This window comes from Aulostomus chinensis, chromosome 20 (assembly GCF_037954235.1).
Source record: "Aulostomus chinensis isolate RoL2024-O1b breed Wild chromosome 20, RoL_Achi_v1.0, whole genome shotgun sequence".
Taxonomy (NCBI): Eukaryota; Metazoa; Chordata; class Actinopteri; order Syngnathiformes; family Aulostomidae; genus Aulostomus; species Aulostomus chinensis.
The window spans coordinates 14878459-14903257 of NC_141339.1; the positions used below are offsets into that span (position 1 = coordinate 14878459).

The window sequence follows — 24799 nt, forward strand, 5'->3', positions numbered from 1 at the left end:
CTGCTTCTGCAGCTTACCACACGAGAGAGAGAGAGAGAGAGAGAAAGAGAAAGAGACAAAGAGAGAGTTTGATGGTGGCAGTGATTGGGCCAATGATAAAACAACAGGCTTGGTTTTCTCCTCAGCCTTCCAGGAATAGTTTGACTCTGCACTTTTGCCATATGTGCATGTATAATTTTTTTGCCATCTCCCTCTGTCGGTGCAGCTGATCTGTGTCTGTCTATACTGCAACTTTTTTTCTGTTTATTTCTGGCTGTTACAAGCTTCTGCATCTTTGTGTGATTTATTGCTCGGCAGCAGTGATGCCAGAATGCAGGTGGCACGGGTTTATTCTAACTTGGCATAACTAGATTTTCTTTTAAAAGTCCTATAATGGAGGTACTTTTTCCATGAATTAGCTGACAGATCATGCACATACTGCAGTAGTTTTCCCACTGGTCTGACCTCAGTGCAGTATGTCACCGGGCAGACTGACCACAGCCACTGAGGTAGTGTTATTAGGCACAAGGAGCAGCACAGTATAATGTAAGTGTGCCAGCAAACCAATCAGTGTAGAGGAGTGAGAGTAGAGTGTGTTCTAACAAACCTCCCACTTGTCCTGCTCAGGACAGTAACAGTCGCTCCAGAGTGAAGTCAACACATTGTGTCCAACAAAGACAAATAGAGATGGATCAGGAACACGCGACTGATGAATGTGTCACATTGTACAGTCTCCTTTAAACGGTTCAAATAATGTTAATAAATGTGTGTGAGAGCAAAGCATTGTACACGCAGCCCGGCGTGTTTCCGTCAGCTGGTCTTAAAGGGTTGATCGAAATATCAGAATTTAGAAAGAGTCGCATTGTTTTAGACCCGATTGAGGTGGATTTTGCCTTTTCAAAAATGACAAAACCACCAGGGAACCAAACTCGAGAGGAGGCATTTCTGACTTGTGCGCCCTCCACCCTCTGAACGCGCTCTGCTCTTTGAACGCGCCCTCTGAACACGCTCTACTCTTTGAACGGGCTCCACCCTCTGAACACGCTCTACTTTTTGAACGCGCCCTCTCTGAACACGCTCTACTTTTTGAACGCGCCCTCTGAACGCGCTCTACTCTTTCAATGCGCTCTACTCTCTGAATGGCCTTGCAATTGCTCAGCACTTGCTCACCGTCAAGTTGAGTTTTGGGAGGTAGGAGGCGGGGGCAAGGGCTTCTTCCTCGACATCTCACAGAATCTGCACTCAACTTTCGCTCGTCATGAAACTTGATACTATTTTTTTTTCTCAATTTCTCGTTGGTAGATGGCGTGAAACACTCAAGATAACCTCTTCTTCTTTGTTACAGCCGCCTGTAGCTTTTGCCTGTACCACAGTCTTCTGATGACAATAAGCCTCATTTAGCCCGGTTTACTCTCTCCAAAGCAGTAGGTGGAAACAGGCCTACTTTCCTTTTTTACTGCATTTCCAAAATTCACCAAAGATTCACTGGACAAATAAGTACAAACACAAGTATGTCGCAGCATTTTCAAGCAAAGAGAAGAAAGCAGATTTAACATGGTACTAAATTTCACCGGGTCAAAGTAGTACTCAACATTGGAACCATCTGGAGTGTTTTTATAGGGCACATCACTTCAAAGTTTTCATATTTCTTCAGGGAACTGATTCTGTCAGCTTTATTACCTGGATTGACTGCATCTGTGAGGACTCCAGATGTGTTTTCCCCTCATCTTCCTCTTATTCTCTCGCTCTTGTCTTCACTCGCATTGATCAGTCTCTTTTATTTTAGGAGTCCTCAGAGGGGCCTTAAAACTACCTTAAACTTATCTGGCTCACATCTGGTTCTTATCTTACCATGCACACACACGCGCACACACACACACACACACACACACACACACACACACACACACACACACTCAAACACATACGCTCTGCCTTATACTCACACTTTTCAGTTGCTTTAGCATCAGAGATCTATCAAAGTCACTTCACACACACAGCAAGACAGATTACAGCAGCAGGGAGAGACTGGTCAGTACTGATGCACACACAGAAATATAGCTGGGTGCTCCATCACAGGGGACACACACATTTATTACACTTCCTGCTAATAGTCCCATCATGAACAGTTTCAGGGGCTGCCTTTCTCATCGCTGGTTCCAATTACATACAGGCATCCCCCCCCCCCCCCATTTTTTATACATATCTTGGAAAAATTTTTGCATGTGGTTCCAAATTGAGGTCTGAAATAATAAGGCTAGTTTACTGAATTAACCCTGGTGCAAGCGGGCTTACAAATTCCAGTCATGAATGGGCAGGAAAAAAATATTGGTTTGAAAAACAAAGTTTTCCTGAATTGGATTGTGCTAATAATGTTAATTTTTGGAATTTTCTTTTGTCTGCAAGGACCAAAATTTCATGGTTGCATGATAATTATACACACTTTAGCAGGTAGGTGGGTAGGTCCTGGTGTATTGTTTTTCTCTTTCCTCTCTCATTTCTTATTCTGTTGCGTGTTTTTGTTGGAGTTTGTGCTACTAAATGCATACGGACACAGGAGCGGCGTCCACCACGTCTTCGCAACTTGTGTGTATGTATCAAACCAGTTCAACGATCCTCCAACATTCATATTTTCTTTTCCTAAACGCTCATTAAATCAATTTTAAAACAAGTCGAGAGGTAAACACCAATCTCCTGCAGAACTGCGTGTCACAGGTTCGACACCACATGGAGAGGAGAGGATTACAGCTGTTATTGGCGAGAGAGGAAAGAATTACAACAAAAAAGAAAAAAACTGAACATTTTTCTGACAGCCCGGCTGTTTGTGCGCATACAAAGAGCTCTGATTACTGCTGGCACTGCTGCTCCACTTCCCAGGATAGCAGGCATTGGTGAGCACAGCAGGGGAACAGGAAAGGCTGCAAGCGCACACACACACACACACACACACATGCACAGACACGCAAGCGCACATGAAACACGTGATTAGCGCTTCATCAGTTAATATTATGTTTTATGCGACAGTCCACGTTATTAATTACTTAATTAATTAATTTACAGCAGCTCTTGTGTTGATTGATTCGAGTGGAGTCAGCGTTAAATACATAGAGCTCACATACATGTACGTGTCAGGTGATGACGTCTATGAACGAGCAGCACGTCACCACGCACTCAATAAATTTTGATGGTCTTAATTAACTGCGGGAATGTGTGTGATTCTTCCTATTTGTGTTGCCGAAGCATCGGTGATGTTGGCGGTGATGTCACCAGTGATGCATGACTGCTGGAGTGTAGGGGGGGGGGGGGGGTGCTGACCTCATCACAGGGGAAGTCCCAAAGCGCTCATATCTCAACCAGCCAGCATTTGCTTTCTCACACTCCGTATTTGTACAGAGGAAGAAAAAAACAAAAAACCTGAGGTTGTCCCGACCCCATGACACCCCACTTTTGGGACATTTTGTACATTTCTCTGTTAGCCGGAGATTCATTTTAGCTCTACTCTTCAATGCTGATGTGAACATTTTTGTCTCAGTTGCAATGCTGCATAATATTTATGTGCAGGTGAAGAAGAAGAATACTGCTTGGCAATTAGAGGTTTAGAGATTATTACAGTATTTTGTTGAGAAAGAAGTTTTATTTATATATATATATATATATATATATATATATATATATATATATATATATATATATATACAGTATGCACACATATATATATATATATACAGTATACACACATATATATATATATATATATATATATATACAGTATACACATATATATATATATATATATATATATATATACAGTATACACATATATATATATATATATATATATATATATATATATATATATATATATATATATATATATATATATATACAGTATACACATATATATAGTGTTCTGGGTGCTGCACTTTATAAACGGCCCCTGCACACTCGCCTCACAGCTGACTGGGGCTAATGTTGTCTGCCTAGCTTCCGCAGCTGCAGATGTTGATGTTGTTCCTACAGCTGGGAAGAAATGCTTTTGCTATTCAACAAATGTTTGGCTTCTTGATTCTGGACTCTTAAATCTGTGTCTATATGTAGAACCATGACAGAACTGTGGTCAGCTGGCACGTGTCCTGATCGCAGTCATGTTCTTCTTTATGCTGTCGTTGGCGTCCACATGCTAATATTCAAAGCTCTCAGATGCAGCTTGTTGACCCCGCAAGTCAGAGCTCTGCTGTGGTGATATTTTCTACCATGAAAGGCCAGCTCATCTGTTTTCCCTCTGACCAGGTTGGCAGCGCTCCGTCTTGCCCTCGCCTCTGGTTCAAGCAACAGCGCATACATAAATTAATGGCTGCCTCCTCCCAGGACAGCTGTGCTAGCAGCCGTAGATGGAAAAAATACAGACAGAGGCACCCATCACATCCATGGACACAGATCAAGAGTGTGTGTCTGTGTGTGTGTGTGCGTCTACGCTGTACATTTTCCTGCAGGCACAGGCGATGTGTGTATTTGCAATGAACCAGTTCATGTGTGAAGACATCACAGACTTTTCTGAGGTGTTAAGGGATCAAGGGCCATTAATGAATCACGGGGTGAATTATTTTCCTTCTCTGGATTCACTCCCTGCATTAACATCTCGGTCAAAGGTGGGTGTTTAATGTGCAGCTGTAAAAGTAGAGGTGGGTAAACACATAAAAGTGGTCAGAGAGAAAGAGGGTGGGAGATTTATGAGAGCGTTTCTGTCCAAATTATATGTCATGTAATTGTAGTTCTTCAAACCTTAAGTAATAACAGAATGTCTCCTTTCTTTAGAATCATCCTTAGTGGATTATTTCTTTTGGATTTCAGGAAAACTCACAGGGTGTGGGATAGACTGATTTCATGCCTTGCGTTTTCCAACACTTTGGGGTTGCTGGAGTGAGGGTCTGTGTTCTATCGGAGCTTTGCCCCAGGGGGAGCTATTGCTCCAGCTGTGGACTCGCCCTGCCTGGTCCTGCCCCCCAGACCCCTCTCGTAACCTCCCTCTATCATTCTCCACAGCTCTTCTCCTCCCTCCTTTGCTTCTCTTTTACTTTGATATAGTTTTGTTGATACCATCCTGATCGTTTCCCCACAGATACTCCCCATCCCTAACTTTACCATGACATCACATCAAAAAACCCAGACCGCAGTCGCGACATAAACAGACTGCATCATCGCTTGGCTTGAAGTTATGAGTGAGAAATACATCCTAGAATTAAACAACGTCGAGGCCTGGCCGGCATCGAGCCACACTAAAAAATACTGTTTTCAAATGTGGGTGTAAAGAGGCGTTTTTGTTGCATCCCTCTGCTAAGCTGCAGTGTGGTGTGGAGAGTAAATCCTCGCATTTCACCTAGCATTGATATTCATGTCAGGGATAGTGCCTCAGTAAAACATATGACGAGGGTGTGTGTGTGTGTGTGTGTGTGTGTGTGCGTGTGTGCGTGCAGCTGCAGGGTGGTTGTTCTAGGATCAGAGGTTTCAGAGAACAGCCTGATCATGTCTACGTGCTTAAATCTACATCTTTGAAGGTGCATGTAGAGGTTTTGTTATTACAATAAATGTGTTTTTTGTGCGTCTTGAACTTATAACCAGCGAAATCATAAAATGAGCTAAACATCTGTTGATTAGACATGGCTATTAGAACAGAACTGACACTGTACAGGATAAAGTGAAAAATATGAAGCCGGATTTTACTATACTTGGTGGAAGGGTGTGTTACGATCCGAGGAAGAACCCTGTCGAATTTGGGGCAGATCCGTTTAATGTAATGAAAATTAGTTGTTGTTTTTTTTTTTTTTGCTTTGTTTGGTTGAATTTACCTTGGTAGAGGTATACACACAAGGAGTTTCCTCAAATTGTGGTTCTACAAGTCATAACCCCCCCACCCACCCCATTGGATGCTACGCACTCCTTTCCCTGACACTGAGAAGCAAGATACATTCCCTCTAAAAACTTTGAACTTCTTTTTTGAAATTCTTCTTCATATATGGCGTGTGTTAAACTCAGCTCCCGGGTTTACGCCCATATTCCTTCTGCTCCGAAGTGGTGACGTGCTTTCCAGACTTTCCCAAAGAGGTAAAAAATGTGAGTTTAGATAAGCTAGAAGAGAGAAAGCCATTGACACTGGGCTGTCTTCGTGACCTTTTGCGGAATGTAAACACATCATCCATGTTTTGATTTTCCCCGGGGACCTTTGCTGCATATCACCACCTCGTCCAAATATTTCTGTCTGTCTTGTCTTGTGAATTGTAATCTAATTGACTGAATTATTGACAGAAATATATTTAGCATTCCCTGGGACAGTTGCTGTCATTAGCTCATCTGCAGTATTTTGGTTGGTGAATGGCAGCTACGGTTCAGTCGATCCATAAATAGATTCATGCTATGCTGATGTTGGAGATGTAGAGGGATAATCGGAGGAAAGGAAGGTAAATATTGCATTGGACTTGGATATGTGCTCACTCTATGCCACAGGAAATGGATATCTTTTTAGCCAGCGTGGGCTCAGCACCAAACCCTGCAGCTAAAACCTCCTGTATCAACACAGACCTCCTGTGAGTGTGTTTACGTGTGTGCGTGTGTGCGTGTGTGTTTGTATGTCCTCCAGGAACTTGTCTTTGACTATTCCCGCCCCGTCTGCTCAATTTATCCGTCTGTATTTCCTCAGATTTTACAGCTCGCTGGATCAATCCATCACGCTCTCTCAACACTCACCCTGGTTCTAGTTGAGTCCATGAGGCATATATAGGTTGATGAGTTCTAATGTTACAAACTGAAGAGGTGGAAATTTCCTCATAAAGTCATGCAGTCAGTGCGCCGTCTGCTGCGTATTAGAGGACTGTGTCCCCACCTCAGGCAGAGCCATCTGTATCCCAAACTCAGTTTCACTCAGCCTGCATTTCATCTCGGTGGGCCTGTTCACCTTTATACTGCTTCTGGTCCCGCTGAGCCGTCTTGGCTCCAGAGGAGAGCCTGGCTCTTCCAGGAAGGGAGGGTGGGGGGGATGGGGCTGGTACAGGCTTCAAGGACAACGATTTAACACACAAAGCTAATGACCGCAGACTGCTCCATTTGTTTTCTCTATCGATGTGTGATTGGTGTCTTGTGTGATCGCATGTTGGCACAATCTTTGAAATCGGTGAGGACTAATATAGGAATGAGCAAGACTGTGTCCAAAAGGTGCTTTAATTGGTTCTGAATGACCGTGCGGGCCAGAGATTTTAGACAGGACTCCCCGCCGGCCTGTAATGAGCTCTCTTCAGCCATCACCACGGTTTATGAAGGGCATTGCCAGCGTACAGTAACTGCTAAGCATTTTTAACACCTCACACATTCAAAGTCGGCCAAGACTGCTATGTGGAGACAGTTATCCGATCTTGTTCTCTTATGGAAATATTAGGAGCGCAACAGTTGTACATCAGTGCATTTTCCAACCATAACCCAAGTGTTGGAAGCAAATAGCAGACTGTCAAGAGCCAAAAACAGGCATCGAATATCTGCTTTATGTTTTATGGTTACGTCCAATTCTTCGAAGATGAGATTTTTATGTCATTTTATTTTATGTTCTTGTGCTACTGCTTGTTTTTATCTATTCATCCCTCCCTCCATCCATCCATCTTCAACCACTTATCCGGGGTTGAGTCACAGCTCCAGCAGGGAACCCCAAACTTTCCTTTCCATAGTCATATCAACTAACTCTGACTGGGGGATCCTGAGGTGTTCCCAGGCCAGATATAATACCTCCACCAGGAGTCTGTCTCCTCTCAGCCTGAGGTGGCAGCCTTACAAGATGCTCCAGCCAGTTCCATTCAAAGGAGCATCGCCTCGTCTCCGAGTCCGTTGCCGATGACCCAACGTCTCACCCTGTCCCTATGGGAAACGCCAGCCTCCCGCCATCGCTTGTATTCGCGATCTCGTTCTTTCAGCCATGACCCATATTTCATGCCACAGGTGAGAGCAGGAAGGACGACTGACCAGTCGAGCTTTGGTGTCTGGCTCAACAAGCTGCTTGTCTGTAGACAGGATTTATTTGGGGTCATACAACTATAAAAGCAGAAGTCTCCGTCTGACACGGTCATCTCAACAAACTGCTCTTCTGATCAGCATCAAACTTGACATGTGCATCGCTGGTACCTCCAGGAAGTGGAGGTCTGGGATCGACAGTATTCTGGGGAGGTTTGATGTTGGATGACAGGTTGGCAGACAGGACAAGGCTCTGAGATCAGAGCCACAATGACTGAGATCAAAGTCAGGTAGGGGGCTGATGACCCACCCCTCAAAAAAGCAGCACTGCACTGATTTGGCAAAAAATACAATCCATTGATCTAAATACAGTATATTGTTTTCAAACTGGCGCTGAAACGTGATGGAGTAGAAACCCCTCGTGAGAAGTATGATTTTGATGATTATTTTCCTGATTAAATTTTTGGCTGTGAAAAAAAAACAAACCGCTTGACAATCCAAATGGTTTCCAGGGTGAGTGTAATTACTTTTAAAGTGTTGCATGTGTTTTAAAGATAAAACCAGAGAGTTGAAGGAAACACAGAGGAACAGGAGAAGTAGGAAGAGGAGGAGGAGGAGGAGGAGGAGGAGGAGGAGGAGGGAGATTTCACTAATGGAAATTCACAAAAGAACGAGCAAAAAAAAAAAAGGAAAAAAGCGCATCCAGTCTGTCATTTGTTGCCATTTGAACCTGCTTAAGTAATTAGGAAAATATACAAACTTTGTTTCGTTCAGTGTTTTTTGTGGCTCAATACTGCCACTGGGTTCATATTTTGCCAGTGTAAGCAGGATCCTCTGGTCTAAAATGGGGGGAAATTCCTGTGAAAGTGGAGGGCTACAGTGGTTGAGCTGAGCTTGCACTATGTTTGTGTGTTGTGTGGTTGAGTTTCGTGTAGACGAACGGACGGCCAGACATACAGACAGAGACGGACTGAGACTGTGCTACTAGACTTTGTTTGGAAGAGACGGCTCGTTTGGTTGTTCTGCCCTTCAGTCAATTTTTTTTTTAATCAATTGCATGTAAAAAAAAAAAAAAAAAAAGCCCCTACAACTCCAATTTAATAGGTACGTCATTATGGATGATGACTTCGCACCACGTAAATAATGGTTATATTTATAATACTTAAGAAACTGTGATGAGACAAGAGAACATTTTCCAAAAAAAAAAAAAAAAGGGCGTAACCTAACTTACATGTTAAAATACCTCCTGACGTGGGATGTGATTATGTACGAGCTTAAAAACTACTTTTTCCTACTGTGGGAAAGCAGTATAAATGGATTTTGCAGTAGAGGAAGCACAAATGATACATTATTTGGAAGAAAATACGAGAGGATTTGAATGTCAAGGTTCGGACTGAACCAAACTGGCGAATGATGTCAGCAGGGAGAACTTATATAATCTACTACCACGTGCAGAACGCTACATGCTTTTTTTCAAACAGATGCATTCACACCACATAGTTATGACAAATAGTAACTTTCTTTTAAGTATCTGTTGATCTAAAACTATAAACTCTGGATTTTTTTATTTTTCCGTTTGTGGCCAAGTGAAAACTGCTGCTGTTTTCAGTTGCGTTTGTCTGATTGATAGCAGGGTTACTCAAAGACTATACAACTGAATTTTTCTAAACTTATCAGAGGGGTATAGTATGGCCCAAGGAAGATCCTGTTAAATTGTGGGGCAGATCTGTTGAACGTAGTAAAAATCTTCATTTTTTTTTACATGAGGTTTGGCGGAGTTCAGGGTTTGGGTTCTCCCAGTGCTCTCGTGTTTCCCCCCTGTTATTTAGATTATTAATCTCAGCCAGAAACATATATGTGAATGGATTTCCATGCGATGTGGTGGCTGAATACACACAAATAGGCAAAGATAATATCCTAAATAGATGCGTATCAGTGGTTCAAAGATACGCACTGAGTTTGAGTTAAAACTGACTTTGACAATAAGGTCACGTGCAGCTCGAGTTTTTACTCTGTCTGCTATTTGAGAACTTGTGTTTGTGAAACAGGCAGCAAGTCTGGGCTGTTTTTTTGGGTTTTTTTTTGATTGTTTGTTTTTTTGGCCTTGAATTGAATGATTGTATTGGGAAACTATTTCGACTCCGGTGATGTCCCAGTACTCACCAATATCTTTTAACAGTCGACTGGTGCGTTTCCTGACGGCTCGGAGCATTGGGATTAAGTAATAATATGGTGCTGAAAACCTCTCTGCACTGAGGTTTTGATCTGGAGTCAGAAGATTTTTTTGCACGTCAGCATGTATCTGAACATGGCCGTTTATTTGCCCGTAATGTGCAAATGACCAAGTATGTGTGACAGATCATGTGTTGCGGGTTGTGTGTGAAATATATGACGGCTGTGTGAAAACTGACAGTAATTACAGAAGGCCGCACCACAGAGCAGCCCACGGTTGGCCAGGGAACAAGTTATTATAACTTTTAATACGCAACCAAACATCAGCCATGTCTTTAGTCTCTGCTGTGAGCAACGGGATATAAATCTAACGAGAAGGACGAGCGGCGAAGCCCTCGCTGATGCATGTTTCACTATGACAGATTTGTACTAGAATAGTCAGTGAGGCTTAAAAGTAGTCTTTAGTTTGGATTTACAGTCTGCATTGAATTAAAATGACCTATTGAGTGTCAGTGAGTGCAGGGCTGAGTGCGTGCTGTATACCGGTCTGTTTATGTGCTGTATCCGTGCCAGGATCGCGAGGAATTTCAAGAACTGGAATCTCGCTCAACGCACACATAAGAGACTCTCCGCTGTTTTTTTGTTTTTTTTTGACTCCGTGACCCAAAAAAAAAAAAAAAAAAAATGAGTGTTGCAAGTTTGAGTTTCCACCAATCAAGAGAAATTCCTCAAAGTTTCAATTAGAATTTTCTAAATTCCAAAGAGGAAACGCTTTCATGCGTTTAAAGTGCAAAAACACAACTGTACAAGTCCAATACTTTCACTTTAGTGTGCGCATTTCCATAATTACACTACATGTTATGTTAGAGGGGATATTAGCCGACAACTTTTGACCTCAGGAAAATAAATGATACTCTTTAGTACACGCAAGGAGAAAAAAATGATGAAAAGATACTTTCAGGTGAATTTTAAAGATTTTTGTAGGCATTTCAACTTTATCTAGACAGTGATTGTAGAGAGAAGTGATCACCCAGCTCTACTACATCGCACACACTCAGCGAGGTGTGTAACCGGGCTGTCCACATAAATAGATATACATAAACTTTACTAGATACACTTACATAATACATTCAGGCCACACAACAGTACTACCTGTGAAGAGACAGCTTTAGTACTTAAAAAAAAAACAAAAAAACAGTTTTGTTTTTATTTTTCACTTTCAATGCAGTTTCATAGTGTGTCCATACTCCAGTTTGTGGTAGGTTTAGGCTCAGAAACACTTCCATAGCATGGTTTGATAAGTCATGCAGAATTTTGGAATTTGTTTTTTTCCAGAATTTTAGAACTGATTAGGCCGATGGTGTACAAACAAGTTTACACACACTGTACTTTCTGGATTTCAAAGAAATAATCGTGTCTTTATTCCTAAAACTCTTGGAAAAGCCCATGATGTATTCAATATTTATTGGTTGTTACCTAAGGAAGTGCAAAGTAGACAATACCTGAACAAAAGTCAGCCATATGGATGCTTTTTGTTTAAGTGGCTGATATCTGATGATACCAATGATGCATCGATATTAGTTTGGGACCAAAGAAGTACTTCTCTTCAGGTCTGTATGTGTGCCACACATCGGTGGGTTTGAATTAGTTTATGTATTTATTTATTTATTTATGGCAAAAAAAATATGTATTTGAATGGCAAAAATCCTTTCCCTGGGTCTCTTTCTTCATGTGTGATTGAGGAACACACTCACACACACACACACACACACACACGTCTCCTACAGTATGCTACTGTATTCGCTAACAGGTGAGAGTGTTTAGATCACAAAAGTTGAGGCAGACCTATAAAACCTTTCCCCGGCTCTACGCGGCTCCTGTCTCATTACCCATGCAAGTGTCCCTGAATGCAAAGCTACCCAGTGTGTGTCTGTATGTGTAAGTGTGTTCCTGCGTGTGTCGTTGTGTTCTTTAACCTGAAGCAAGTGTTATAAAACTGAGCCTGAGATGAAACTGCAGGGGATGATTACGCCGTGTGTACACAGCACACATGGTCATTAATAACATTGAGGCCAAGGCCGTTTCACCCTATCTCGCTCAGAGGCGAACATATGGCAGCGCAACTGACTTGACAGAACAGGATGTGCAAGAGGATTTAATAGACAGTCCAGTTTCCTGCGAGACGGCTCTTTGCATTGTTGCTTGGAAGTTTTACAACAGCAGGGGGCAGCAATTTGTACTAATCCGCCTCTGAGAGAAGAAGGAGAAAAACCCGGACTGGAGACAGAAGTTTTTATGAAAAGGTTTGGATAAGTGAAATGGTAAAACGCACTGATGGGAAAGCTAATGATTAGCAAGAGAGCAAAGGCAAAACAAGAAGCCAAATGGCTTTAGTGAAGAGTCTAAGTAGGTGGTTCAGGAGAGACTTGTCAGAGCACCGAAAACTCGTTCGCTTCTAAATGCAAGAAATTGCATAGAAATCCTGGAGGTTCTTTAGTCTGCTATATGTTTTGCAGAGCTCCAGATGACAAGTGGGACGTGTGACACTCTGGACATTAGCTGTGAGCCTGGCACTGCCACCCTGACTCCACCACAGCTGCCAGCTGAGTCTCGTGACCCCCCATCCACCAACACAACTCCACTGTCTGCACTTGTGGAGCCAGTCAAACTTACAAACACGCACTTTATACCCTCCTCTTGTTTTTTTCAAACACACCTGTGCAAAACATCTCACCAAATCCGTGTGCGTTCCTCTTTTGTGGTCATTTCTAATTCACACTCCTCGCCTGCTCCCGTCACACCGAACCGTGTCTAGCCTTTCACGTGGTGCTGCTTCATAGCTTTGGAAGCTCGCTAACATCCAAAACAACATCTGTCCTTTCAGTCGCGCCTGATTCGAACACCCTGGAATCTCGCCCTCTCCCTCCCTCTCTCTCTCTCTCTATCTCACTCTCTCTCACACACACATACGCGCACACACACTCACAATAGTGTAACATAATCACCAACCACATGGCCATAGAGGCGTACACTGCATGGAGAATCTGTGAATCCAGGGTTTAGCAGAAATATGCTTTGTTTTTATATTAGCAGGATCACCGTTCAAAGCACATGAAAGCGGCCCGTAATTACCGTCACATCAGTGAAAGTATGGATTACGACTTGTAGAAACCACTCAGGAGCACTTGTGTTTGTACGAGGGATATTATAACTCACTGTGTAGACTATTCATGCATAGAAAAAGAATGCCAACTCACAAGAACCAGCACGACTTCGAGGAATTTTTCCTTCGCTGCATCTCCTCGGCGATGCCGTCTACGAAGGTCGAGACAAAATATCACACACAGAGATATCGTGACAGACTTTAGTGTTACACACACCTAACATGCCCCTCGTACCCACGCACAAAGCCTCACTTTTCTGTTGCTGTTTCCTGTGCATATCAATTTGTATTTATCTCTGTTCCTCTTCTACCCCCTAAAGGTAACAGTGTTGATACCCCCCCCCCCTTTCAAAGGGACTCCATTGTTATGGTTGACCACGCCATGAAAAGCAATACCTCGAGCACACAAACAGCAAGTGCCAAGCAATCATTATTACCACCTGAAGGTATTGAGGTATTGTTTTATGTGTGTTAGTGTGTGTGTGTGTGTGTGTGTGTGTGTGTGTGCGCGTACGTGTGTGCGCGTACGTGTGTGTGTGTATTTAATTTAATGAGTTGCATAGCTGGGGGAAGGGGACTGAGGAAACAGTAATCAGTTGTCATGCTAATTTGGCTTGTGTGATAACTCCCACATAACACTCAGCGGCGTGTGAAGCGCAGTGGGGTTGTGGGCCCGCTGCTCGCCCACTCATCCCTCACACACACACACACACACACACACACACACACACACACACCGCTTATGCACACACAGATAAATAAGAACAGCAACCGCATTAGTGCAGAGGAGATTCCTAGGGATTGTCAGGCCTTTGACCCATCGACTAAACTGAATTAATGATGTGAAAATCTTGATCCCAATTACTCAGCAAGAGAAAGCACACAGAGCCCCACCAGATAAGGGCTCGGAGCGTTCAATCCAATTAAGATGTTGCTATTGAACTGTATGTTGATTTTTTTTTTTAAAAAGGAGGGATGTGTAGAAACATTTAAAAGGTGATGAATGAGATAATGCGAGCAAAAGCTGAGGTTACTTAAATAGGAAAAGTTATCTTTATGTATTTATCCTTTGAGTATTCGATGTGAACCCTCATATATATGCTAAAATCTAATTTAATACAGTTAGTATCTTAATGTCCATCCATCTTCAACCGCTTATCCAGGGTTCGGTCATAGAAATAGAAGTTCCAGCCATATTTCATGGCCGAAGGTAAGAGCAGGAATGAACACTGACTCTCAGGCTGAGACCTTTGCCCCTTCAGTTGACCGAGGCATTCCCTGCCTTGTCGTCCTTTGAGCAGCACACTGGCTTGAACATTCAGAGATTTGTCTTTGAAAGTGTCTGAATTTAAGTCTGCTATGTGATGCGAAAGTTAAACCCAGAGAAAGTCCAATCGCATACCGCCACCTACGGTTCTGGAGGCGAACATACTTCGATCAGTGAAAAAAGCAATTACAGCGTTGTGTGGTCGTATGCTGGGGGTCGCGCTTGATGTCTGTGCAGCATGCTGCTAATCGCCCCTGCCGGCATGTTTTGTTACTCCCCCCGGGGCTATTTTTAAGGCCTGGGGTCACTGACCTCTCTAAAGGGTCACTATCACTATCAGGGGAGGTCCTGGTCCGCTCCTCTGAATATCAAGCACTTCAACACCATCTTTACCTCCATTTTCTCTGAGTTTTTTTGCGGTTTTGCTTTCCCTCTCTTCATATAAATCAATACATGTCATCAGTTTGATTTCTTTGTGTTGTGTAACACCTCCCACACTTTCATCCGCCCGCTGCTACCTCTCCCTCCGTTCTTTCAGATCACCCAACAGTATGTTTTGGTTTTTGGGTTGGTTTTTTTTTACCGTAAGCCTGCTGTGTCAACTACAATAGAAAATCACACGCTCTGATACACTGAGTTTCAGTGTGCCAAGTGAGTTTGGAAAACGTCTACTGCTTCCATGGAAGTTCCGATCTGAGTCTTTAACGTGATTCAGCCTGGCAGGCTGTTAATGATAGGCCTCAGAGGGGAGGATTGAAAGGCGCCCGCGATGGTGCTTGCACGTGTGTTCGTCTTTGCTCTTTCCCCTGCAGGTGGGGCAGGAGGTTGACTCCACCTGGACCGATCTTGTCTCAGCCTGTCCAAAATTGGTCTATTTTTCACCATTCTGACCTAATTTGACAACGTACCGCTCGTGTTAGTTCTACTCAAGATACTCTTGATCATGCTCAAATCTACTTTTTTTTAAATTTATTTTTTTATTTTACTGATTTACCTCAAATAGCATTTAAATTACTGCAAGACAGCTGGGAATTGAGTTCCTCCCATCTCCTTTCCTCATTATGAATACCTTTACCATTACCTTTGACAGCAGACAAAACCCACGACCACTGGGGATACACAGGACAATTTTTCCACATACATACATATCTGATAATTACCTGCTTCTCATGACCCATTCTGACCATAGAACAGGTCCTTTTTTTAATTTAACAATAACGACATGCACCTGAATGGCTATAAAAGGCTCGTGAGCAAAGATGATTCAATGCACTCATTCAACACATTTAATTCCCTATCAGCTCCGACACACAGAAATGACAAAAAAAAAGCCTGCACCAATGGTACCACGTTTAGCTACCAAGCAAAAGTTGGACTTCGTGTACAACTTTTTGTTTTGTGGCAGGTGGCAACCAGCGTTCATGGAGGTCACTGCCACGTACGGCTCTACATTGGAATCATTGGAATAATACATAATCTATCCATCTTCCAAGTGAAATCCAAATTGTAAACTGTTGATCAAAATCCTGACTGTCGATTTTGACCGCTGAAGGTGCATTGTTGTTGTTTTGTTTTTGTTGTTGAATTGAGTTTGTATATATTGTTCATCCCTAGCTAACACCCACTGACATCTGACTTTATGTCTTTAGATTTGACATTCATTTCTGGGTCACATCTCTTAAATTAATTCCAGATATTTCTGAACTCAGATGTGATGGAAACAAGCACATTTTCCAGCATGGTGATGTTCGTTGCCTGAATACAGACAAAGTCAACAAACCTGTTGTCTGGCAAAGTGCAGGTTAATTAGAAACCCTTTGGCCACACCCTGCCTTAATACAAGTTACACGCAGAGGCTCAAACACTGGCAGAAACATGGACCACAGACACGGATGAAATGCGATGGATCAATTTTACCAGTCTGTGCAGTAGATAGGAGCATCACTGCTGCTCTTTCGAAGTGATTTGACATCAAATGTAACGAACTGGGAACAAAACAGAAAGATAAACTCACCTACTTTGTTGGTTTAATTGTGTATATCTGCTAACTATGCTGCATTATTTTGCTCCCGTCAAAAACAAGATGATGGAAAAGATACGCGTGCGTTTGAGGACAGTGAAAGTGTCTCGCACACACAAAAAGTTATTTTCTTTACCGACGATGTTCTAACTCACCTGTACAATACTTACTCATGACCTGATCCTTTTCATCAAAACTAAATTTTGGGAACCTGGAAATACATTTCACGTTCGTGTCCAGGCGTATCTTCAACAACTTTCCCACGCTCAATTTTTATGTCCTTAATTTTCTTAGAATTTTAACCCAGAAAAAAAACAAAACATCAAAGCAAGTCATTCTCTTATAAATTGTTATTAGCATATGGTAAAAGAACTGGCAAGGGTTTCCTCTTGTCTGGCAACATGACACCTTGGTTATTGGCAAGTGCGAAGATAGAGAGAAAGCTGGCATCCACACACACACACACACACACACACACACACACACACACACACACACAAACTGCTAGTGTTTGATGAATGTGCACTGAATCAACAGGCTTCCTGCCATCCTCATTAACAATTTGACCTCTCTGTTTAAAACTCCAGGTAGGGTCACGCTGTCTTGTATTTGGGTGAGGGGGGGGGGGGGGGGCTTTTGGCGGGGGCAAATCGGTGTTGTGTTCATCACTGTTCTCTAGGAACAGACTGATGGCTAGAGCAGTGATGTCATGGTAGCAGACCTACCACTTGCCCGTCACCCAGAGCTTACAGATGCGAGGTCAGACCCCCGGGTTGTCGACTCGCAAGCCAACAAAGCTGCTCTGTTGTGTGTTTAGACTGTAAGCAGGATAATGTTGAGCAGCTGCCACTCATGCATGAGCCTGTAAAAGTCATTGGCCACAACACACACACACACACACACACACACACACACACACACACACTTACTTTGAACCATAATCATATGTGTATGAAGCACTGCCAAGCTCAAATCCTGCTGTGCATGGAAAACATTAAGCTCCATTTTGAATAGAATACAAGTCCCTTAATAACAATAAATACATTGTACTAATACATACAAATACATGCGTGTGTGGGAGTCAGAACACAGCTCACATATCTGCTCGGCTACAGGTGATTTGGGGCTTACTGAGCAAATGCTTTTTACATGGTTACAGGAAGGATTGTTCTCTTGTGTGTTCTCTCTTCCTCTGTTATGATAAATCCATGTGTTCATGCATGCGGTGTTACGGATTGATCCGGTAAACAGCAGGTGAAGCATTTTAGTTCGGCTCACTGTTGGGAAGAAGGGGGGGAGAGGGAAAAGAAGGAGGAAGGAGCAGTGATTTAAAAATGTTCCGTTTAACTCCGTGTGTCTCCGGGCCCTTCTGGCGTCTGTCACAAGACCTGGCAGCTGCTGCAGCACTGAGAAAATGTGCTTCTTGACAACAACGGGGAGAACTGAGACAAGGCTTCTTCATTACAATAGGGTTGCATACATGGCAGAGCCTAACAAACAGATAATCAGATGGGATAGCTGTGCAATTTCATGCTCGTACATGACGGGTTTCACTTAGATCTGCGTCGCCGATACACGCAAACAAAAGTTTACTCCCAGTTAAAAGCATGGTGTCTTTGTGATCATGTAGTTCACATTCAGAGCCGTGGAGCGCGTTGTGTCACACACACACACCCCCCCCCCCCCAGCAACTTTTTTTTTCCCCCATGCACTTTTTTGAGTTTTGTTTTGTTTTCCCACACAACTGCTTAAAGAATATACTTCGCCCATAATGCCATTCCAGGCAGGTTTGATAGACAAATTGGTGGAAAGTGTCAGCAGGAGATAAAGGACTTTTTTTTTCTCTTTTTTTTCTCCTTGACCTGTAAATTCTCTTAAACTGAACTTAAAGATGTGGTGAAGCGTAGCAAAGTCATGGCGTTTAAAGCTATCAAATAGGATAATCGAGGCATAAAAGTTAGGGTTTGTCAGAGTGCATTCTGGAACTTCTTATTTTGCTGAAAATCTACCCCCCCCCCCACCCACCCGAGAAAAAAAAGAAAAATATCTGGCTTCATATAAGTCGTAATATTAATAACAATAATTTCGCAATTATTCGTCTGAAGAGTGAGGTAATAGGCCGTTCTGACACGGGACAAGTGCTTTTTTTTCTGCTGTAATGTTTTGTTTGGGAGGAGGGTGTGTGTGTGTGCGTGTGTGTGTGAGGACGGTGGGTGAAGAGGGAGAGAGGGGGGAGGCGCAGCAGCAGTGTTTGGAGGATTTGCTCTGTGCTCCGGGCGTTCTCTCACTCGAATTTTTAATGGCCAGCAGCCCGTGTTGCTCGCTAAACTAGTTTAGACAGATTTCTGTCACCCATCGAGGGATTCTAATAACTTTTCTGGAAACTTCCTTGCTACTCGCTCAGACTACTTCTTCTTCCTCTCCGGTGCCTGATTTGGTTTATGGCCGGGCACTAATCCGTTCACTGCGAACTAGTGGAGCAGGGAACATCCCGCTGGTAAAGTTTGCAGACCTGTTGTGCGTCTAAAAAAACTGAACTTTCTTTTAAATTATTTCACTTCTTCTTTGGATTCATCGACCGAGTTGTCGTGGGAATCTTGGAAACATGTCAGGTCACCTCTCACGCGCTGAATCTCGTCGTGCCAGGCACTGCTGGAGCGTTTCACCGGTGCGTCAAGGGTAACTTTCTCTTTGGCACCGAGATTTTGTTTACAGCGGTCTGATCGGGGCCCGTTGAGGGCTTTGGATTCAAACTTTTCTCCACTTAAGCCAGACTGAACTCAAACTTTCCCATAAAACCATGGAAGGCGATCAGGAGACCGCCGCGGCTCTAGAGGAGCCCCGGGGGGACAGCGCGGCTGCGTCCGACAGTTTCTCCCAACTCTGGACGGACGTTATGGGGATGCTGGTAAGTTGTGAAGGCGGGGGGTTGGAGGTGGAGGAGGGGGGGGGGGGTGAGGGTGACACTTTCACACGGCTTGCAACTACCTGAGAATTTTCACCGTCTCCCCTCAAAGCCGACGCTGATTTGCGGGGACCGTGTTAAAGACGGTGCATGCAAATCACGCATGAAAAACGCCACCTGAGAGCGCGTCACTACGCCTTAAAACCCCAGCAGCAGCAGCAGCAGCACACGTGGATTCAGGTAGTTTGGTTGCAGGCTGAAGCTCCTAACTGCTGGTAGGACCTCAGTGCTGACAGGAGTCCAGTGAGAGCGATGGTACGTCGGAAGGTTAACACTCTAATGTTCGCTGTGTGTGGCTTCAGTCTGTATCTCGATGTTTCACTTAAGCTTCTTTCTTTTGTGTCCATCATGAAGGACTCGTGTCGGTACAGATTAGTTGTGATTCAGTGTTTGAAAGATTCCAACATTTATTAGAACTACAAACGCTTGCTAGAATTCATTTCCTGAAGGTTCCAAGATGTGTCGAGGGGTGACGTCATCATGGATAAAGTCCATACTGAGTGCTTCGAGTGTTGATATATGTACTTCTCTATTAGAAGACAAAGACGTGAATAATAATTTCTTATTTACAATGACAGGTCTTGCAAGTACAAAAGTGGAGGGGAAAATTGGTAAAACATCTCAAAGAATGTTTCAAGCAGCAGTAAACATTTACAATCATCAAAAATATTTATCAGAAGGGCCTGAACTGCTGTGCTGGGAATAACTGAGTCCAGCTGTAGTGTTTGGCATGTTCTGAGGTGTAAGCAGTGGAGAGAAAGTGTGTGTGTTTGTGTGTGTGTGTGTTTGATGTCACGTCTGTGCATTAAATATGTGTGACACGGTGTGTTTTCATCCTCGAAACACTCCTCTTTTGTTTGGCTCCCTGCCTTTAAAGGCCAAAGGATCCAATTGATCTGCTGAACAAATGTGTTTCAGTCACTTCCAGTCTGCTTCAAGACAGAGGTGTTAATTTGGTTTAGTCTGGCACTGAAGATGTGAATGAATGGTGTGTAAATGCAACAAGAGTGTGTGTGTGTGTGGGGTGGGGGTGTGGGGCTGCCCTGCCCTGCCCTCCCCTCTGACACAAGGTGGGAGACCTGGCTCCCTGCCAGGCAATTTATCAGGATTTATTGCTCTGGAGGCAAATGTCTGCGAGGCTTTGCTCATCTTTGAGGTTCTCAGCCCTTGAGCTCAAACACACACACAAATGCAGACATATACACTGGCACACAAACACAACACACCTTTTGAAGTTTTTCTCGACATGCTTTCATCTCCTCTACTTATGTGGTCAGTCCTGGACATTTTTTTTTTGGACCCTTTGAAGGTTAAAGAGTTTGATAGAAGCAGGGACGCCATGATTCAAAAGGATTGATTGTTCCCGGAATTCCCTGCTTGCTTATATCATCAACATTACTGGAGAATTTTGAGTTGCTAACCATCCGGCCATCACTCCCACTTAAGCACTAACTAAAGAAATCATTAGACCTCCTGCCAGACGGCCTCTTGAATCACTTCACTTGACCCAAACATTCATTCCACTTTGGTTCTGTATCACCTTACATGTTTATATCTTGAGTCGTGGGAAGGCTGTGACTGTCTTACTGTCCTCAAAAGCTATACTTGAACGATTAGAAGTACGGAATTTAGCAGCCAGTGTCTTTCAAAAGTTCAGTAGGTCAGTCTCTCAACTCCAGAACTAACTGATGGACAACCATGATAATTCACCACGTTCTCTTCACTGCTGGTCGGAGGGTCCTCTCGCTCACGGCAGTCTGTACCATGTCCAAGCGTGTTTGTTCCCTGAAGTCCAAGTGGTTCGACAACTGTGATCCTCCGTACCGCGTCCAGGCACAGTTGTTCTTCTAGGCCTTGGCATGGTTAGAAGTGGTGGGCTTCAGAGCGATGTGGTTTCTCCGGCACGGCATGTGATGTAATCAGGCAGATCAGCAGACAAAAATGTTACATTGCTGCGGTAAGAAGCTGTCGCAAATGCAATTAGCCTTTAAACAAATCGCAATGATTCGGAGGATCATTTCGTTTCTTTGCCTTTTTTATTTGCCATTGATGGATCACATGGTAACGTCTCCCCCGCGCCTTCAGCTCTCATCATCCAGCACAGCACAAGTTCCCCTAGATTGTTCTTTACGCGGATATTTATCTTTACATCTTTTTCCTCTTATTTTGAAAAGCCCCATTAGTTTGTGGCTTTTAATGACTTTTGTTTTCCTCAGGAAGTCTGAATGGGAATTTTGAATTTATGCCAAGTTTGTTGTTTCGACTAAACTCAGTGTTGCAAAATGTGTTTGGTCTTGGCTCCTCGCATTTGAGAAAACAGGCCTACATGTTTGTGCAGATAAGACATCCATCCTGATAACAATCTAGTCAACATGCATACTACTCTGTTGAGACAAAAAAAAAAAAAAGAGAAGAAAAACTGCCAGCGGCTCATGTGCAGTATTTTTTTGGAGGGGGCTCTGTCTCTGAGGTTAACCACACACAGCAGCCTGATCTGGAATGTGTTAAATAAGAATAATAAGTTTGCAGGCAACTATTTGTGGTTGAAGCCAAATAACTAGCACACTTGATCTAATTAATAGTCAAAGGCAGTTTCAGCTGGTGCTGCAGGAGCCACAGTTATTCCAATCCAATTTTGTACCTCCTTTTGTGTTCGCAAAATGAGTGCTCAGTTTCATCCACCCGCTATATTTCTCCATACAATGTGGAGGAAAGATGCTACACAGATTTCCAGTTACCAAAATCCATCCTGCAGTTTTTACTTGGAAGGTCATGTTGAGTCAAGGCCCTGTGGATGTGACTCTGTTTGAAGACTCTGACTGCGGTATTACATACTACATGGGTGGGTGTTTGGTTGGTTTTTTTTTGGTTTTTTTTTTTCCATTTGGAAAACACTGACTATTTAGTAGACAGTGCTTCATCTTTAAACCAAAGGATTTGATACTGCTCTGGAGACATGATCATTGATTGTGTCTGGGAAACATATGTTGGATGAGGCGATCCCAATGCACTTCCTCCTACATGGAATTTCACACAGAGTGGCAATGTATGCTCCTCCACAGCAGTGGCCTTAGATACAGCTCTTTATAGCCTTGCCAATAATGTTCTAACACAGTCCATCATAGCTCAAACGTTGGTTACCGTCCAACTTTGCTCTACCCTTCCTGACTGGTTTCATCATTTAGGTCACACACATATCTGGCAGACTTCCTCTGCAGGGATGATGGAGTCCTGTTCTGCTCAAGCCACGGATATCCTCAGGAAGACCTCTTAAAGGAGTGGGCTGTGCCCTCCTGGCCTCACCTTCCTCAACAGTATTTGCCCTTTTCGCTTTAGAGGCGAATATCTTTCTATCAGCTGGCTTTTGGTTCTGTGGAATTCTTCCTTCGTTGGCTCTACTTGGCACAACTCTTTCTTTTTTGCCCAGCTGTTTTTAATGATCCTTTTCTCCTATCTCGTTCCTTTTATCCTCCACGTTCTGGTCTGTTTTCTGTTTTCGCAGCAGTACTTCACCAGATCTCTTTCAGTTGAGGCAACTGGAAGAACTGGATGAGTATCACAACTGCTTTTATGTTAGGGTTAGTGGGAACTGACTGTTGGGGGTTATGTTTAAGCTGCTCTATCCGTGACTCATGGTGAATCTGGACAATTCTGTTGGTTTCCTTTCTTGATGAAACACAGTGCAACATGATACAAGTCAGCTGGTAACAATTCAAACCCGCCTATCCCGGCTTGAAGTTACGTAGGAGGTGAAAGCGATCTTACCCCTGACGTTCTAACATTACATCAGACACCTGGGTCTATTGTATACGGTTGTCATTGTTCTTTCCCCAGAGAACACATGGTCACAAGGCATGTTCTGTAACAATAGTTACTGCTATGAACACTACCATTCAACGTAACAGAGCCCCATCAAGATGAATGGCAGTCAGGAATGTGAGCCTAAAGGACGCACCAGAACAAACATGTTAAGCCCAGGGCTAACGGGTATTAGCATATGTGAATGTCTGTCTCTTTGCGTTTGATAAACAAGCACTGGTGCAATACCCAAGACCATGTGAATTCACAGTTGTTTTGAAGACAATAGAGACTTGGTAATAGACATATTTAAACTTTTTGGGGACTCTTTGACACTTTTAAAGAGTTTCATTCCAAAATATTGGACTTCAAGAGACCGGAGCTGACACCTTTTTAACGAACAGAAAAGGTATGCAGTTGTCTTCAGAAGGTTAACCCCCCCGGCCCCCTCCAGTGATTTTTGGGGGTGTGTATTATCCAAAAATGCTGGTAAAAGTAGTGTACAACTGGTTGTCACTAAACGGACATTACTTCAGGCTGGCCGATAGAAAAATGGCCGACGGACAAGTGAGCCGCAGGAGACCCGTGTTGTGTCTGAAAGTGTTATTTTCATTCTGCAGATGAGCTCCTTTATGTAGTACATAAAACTCCCTAAAAAGGGGGGGGGGTGTAAATTATAGAGTTCGGAAACAGCCCGTTTGTTGTCAGTGAGTATACAATAAACATTTTAGCTGAACGATGGACTGAGATTGAATGTGAAACTGTCCAAGGATGTGGAGAGCTGTGGGTCGGGAGATAAATGTGTCTCATTTAATTCAGTTGATCCTGTTTGATACCAAATGTCCGGAGAGTCCGTCAAACCTCTGTGGTAGTCAGAATGCCAGGAATTCCATGGCGAATTGATTAAGGGAGCATGGAGCTACTAGGCCTTCATACTTTTTCCAGTCTCATGGGACTAGTGCGACTATACTGCTTCTTTTTGCTTCAGGCAGAAATATCATATTAATATTTCAAGGAGACGCAAAGGAAGCAATCAATTGATATGCGTGTATTTATGCCATAGCCGCTAATCATCCTCAGCAGCGATCTTGAATAAGCTGTAAATCATCTATCGCCCAGTCAGACTCATGTTCACTCTTTCTTATAAACGCACATAAACTTGCTGACAAATTCTTGCTTGGGTGTTTCTTGTTTGTATGGCTATTGTTCGAGTCAAACTGGGGAGTTGGCCTCACTTCCAACAAGGGTGGAGAAGCAGTTACATCATTGAAACCTCCATGAGTCACAATTTCAAACATACCCAATGAAACTTCACTTCATCAGTCTGATTAATACATTTCAAAGGATATTTTTAGGGATAATGCATTTGGGTTATTATCAGTAAAACATGCAAAGACCCATATTTTGGCTTCTGAGGATTTACTTGTCCACTCTCCTCTTCCCTGA

At 43.2% G+C, this 24799-nt stretch overlaps 1 protein-coding gene across 10 annotated transcripts in view; it reads left to right on the forward strand.

Moving 5' to 3' along the window:
* Window positions 1–24799, forward strand: part of sash1a (SAM and SH3 domain containing 1a) — a 258670-nt gene that overhangs the window by 186930 nt on the left and 46941 nt on the right. Inside the window, exons 1-2 of one of the 10 annotated variants that reach the window (XM_086190197.1) lie at window positions 18814–19258; window positions 19364–19498. The exons of 7 other annotated variants lie outside the window; for them this stretch is intronic. In XM_086190197.1, coding sequence (XP_086046323.1) covers window positions 19196–19258; window positions 19364–19498 — 198 coding nt within the window. In that variant the 5' untranslated portion in view covers window positions 18814–19195. Of the gene's footprint in view, window positions 1–18813; window positions 19499–19662; window positions 19811–24799 lie in introns of those variants that run through there. 2 more of the 10 variants (XM_086190198.1, XM_086190201.1) reach the window with 2 other exon arrangements.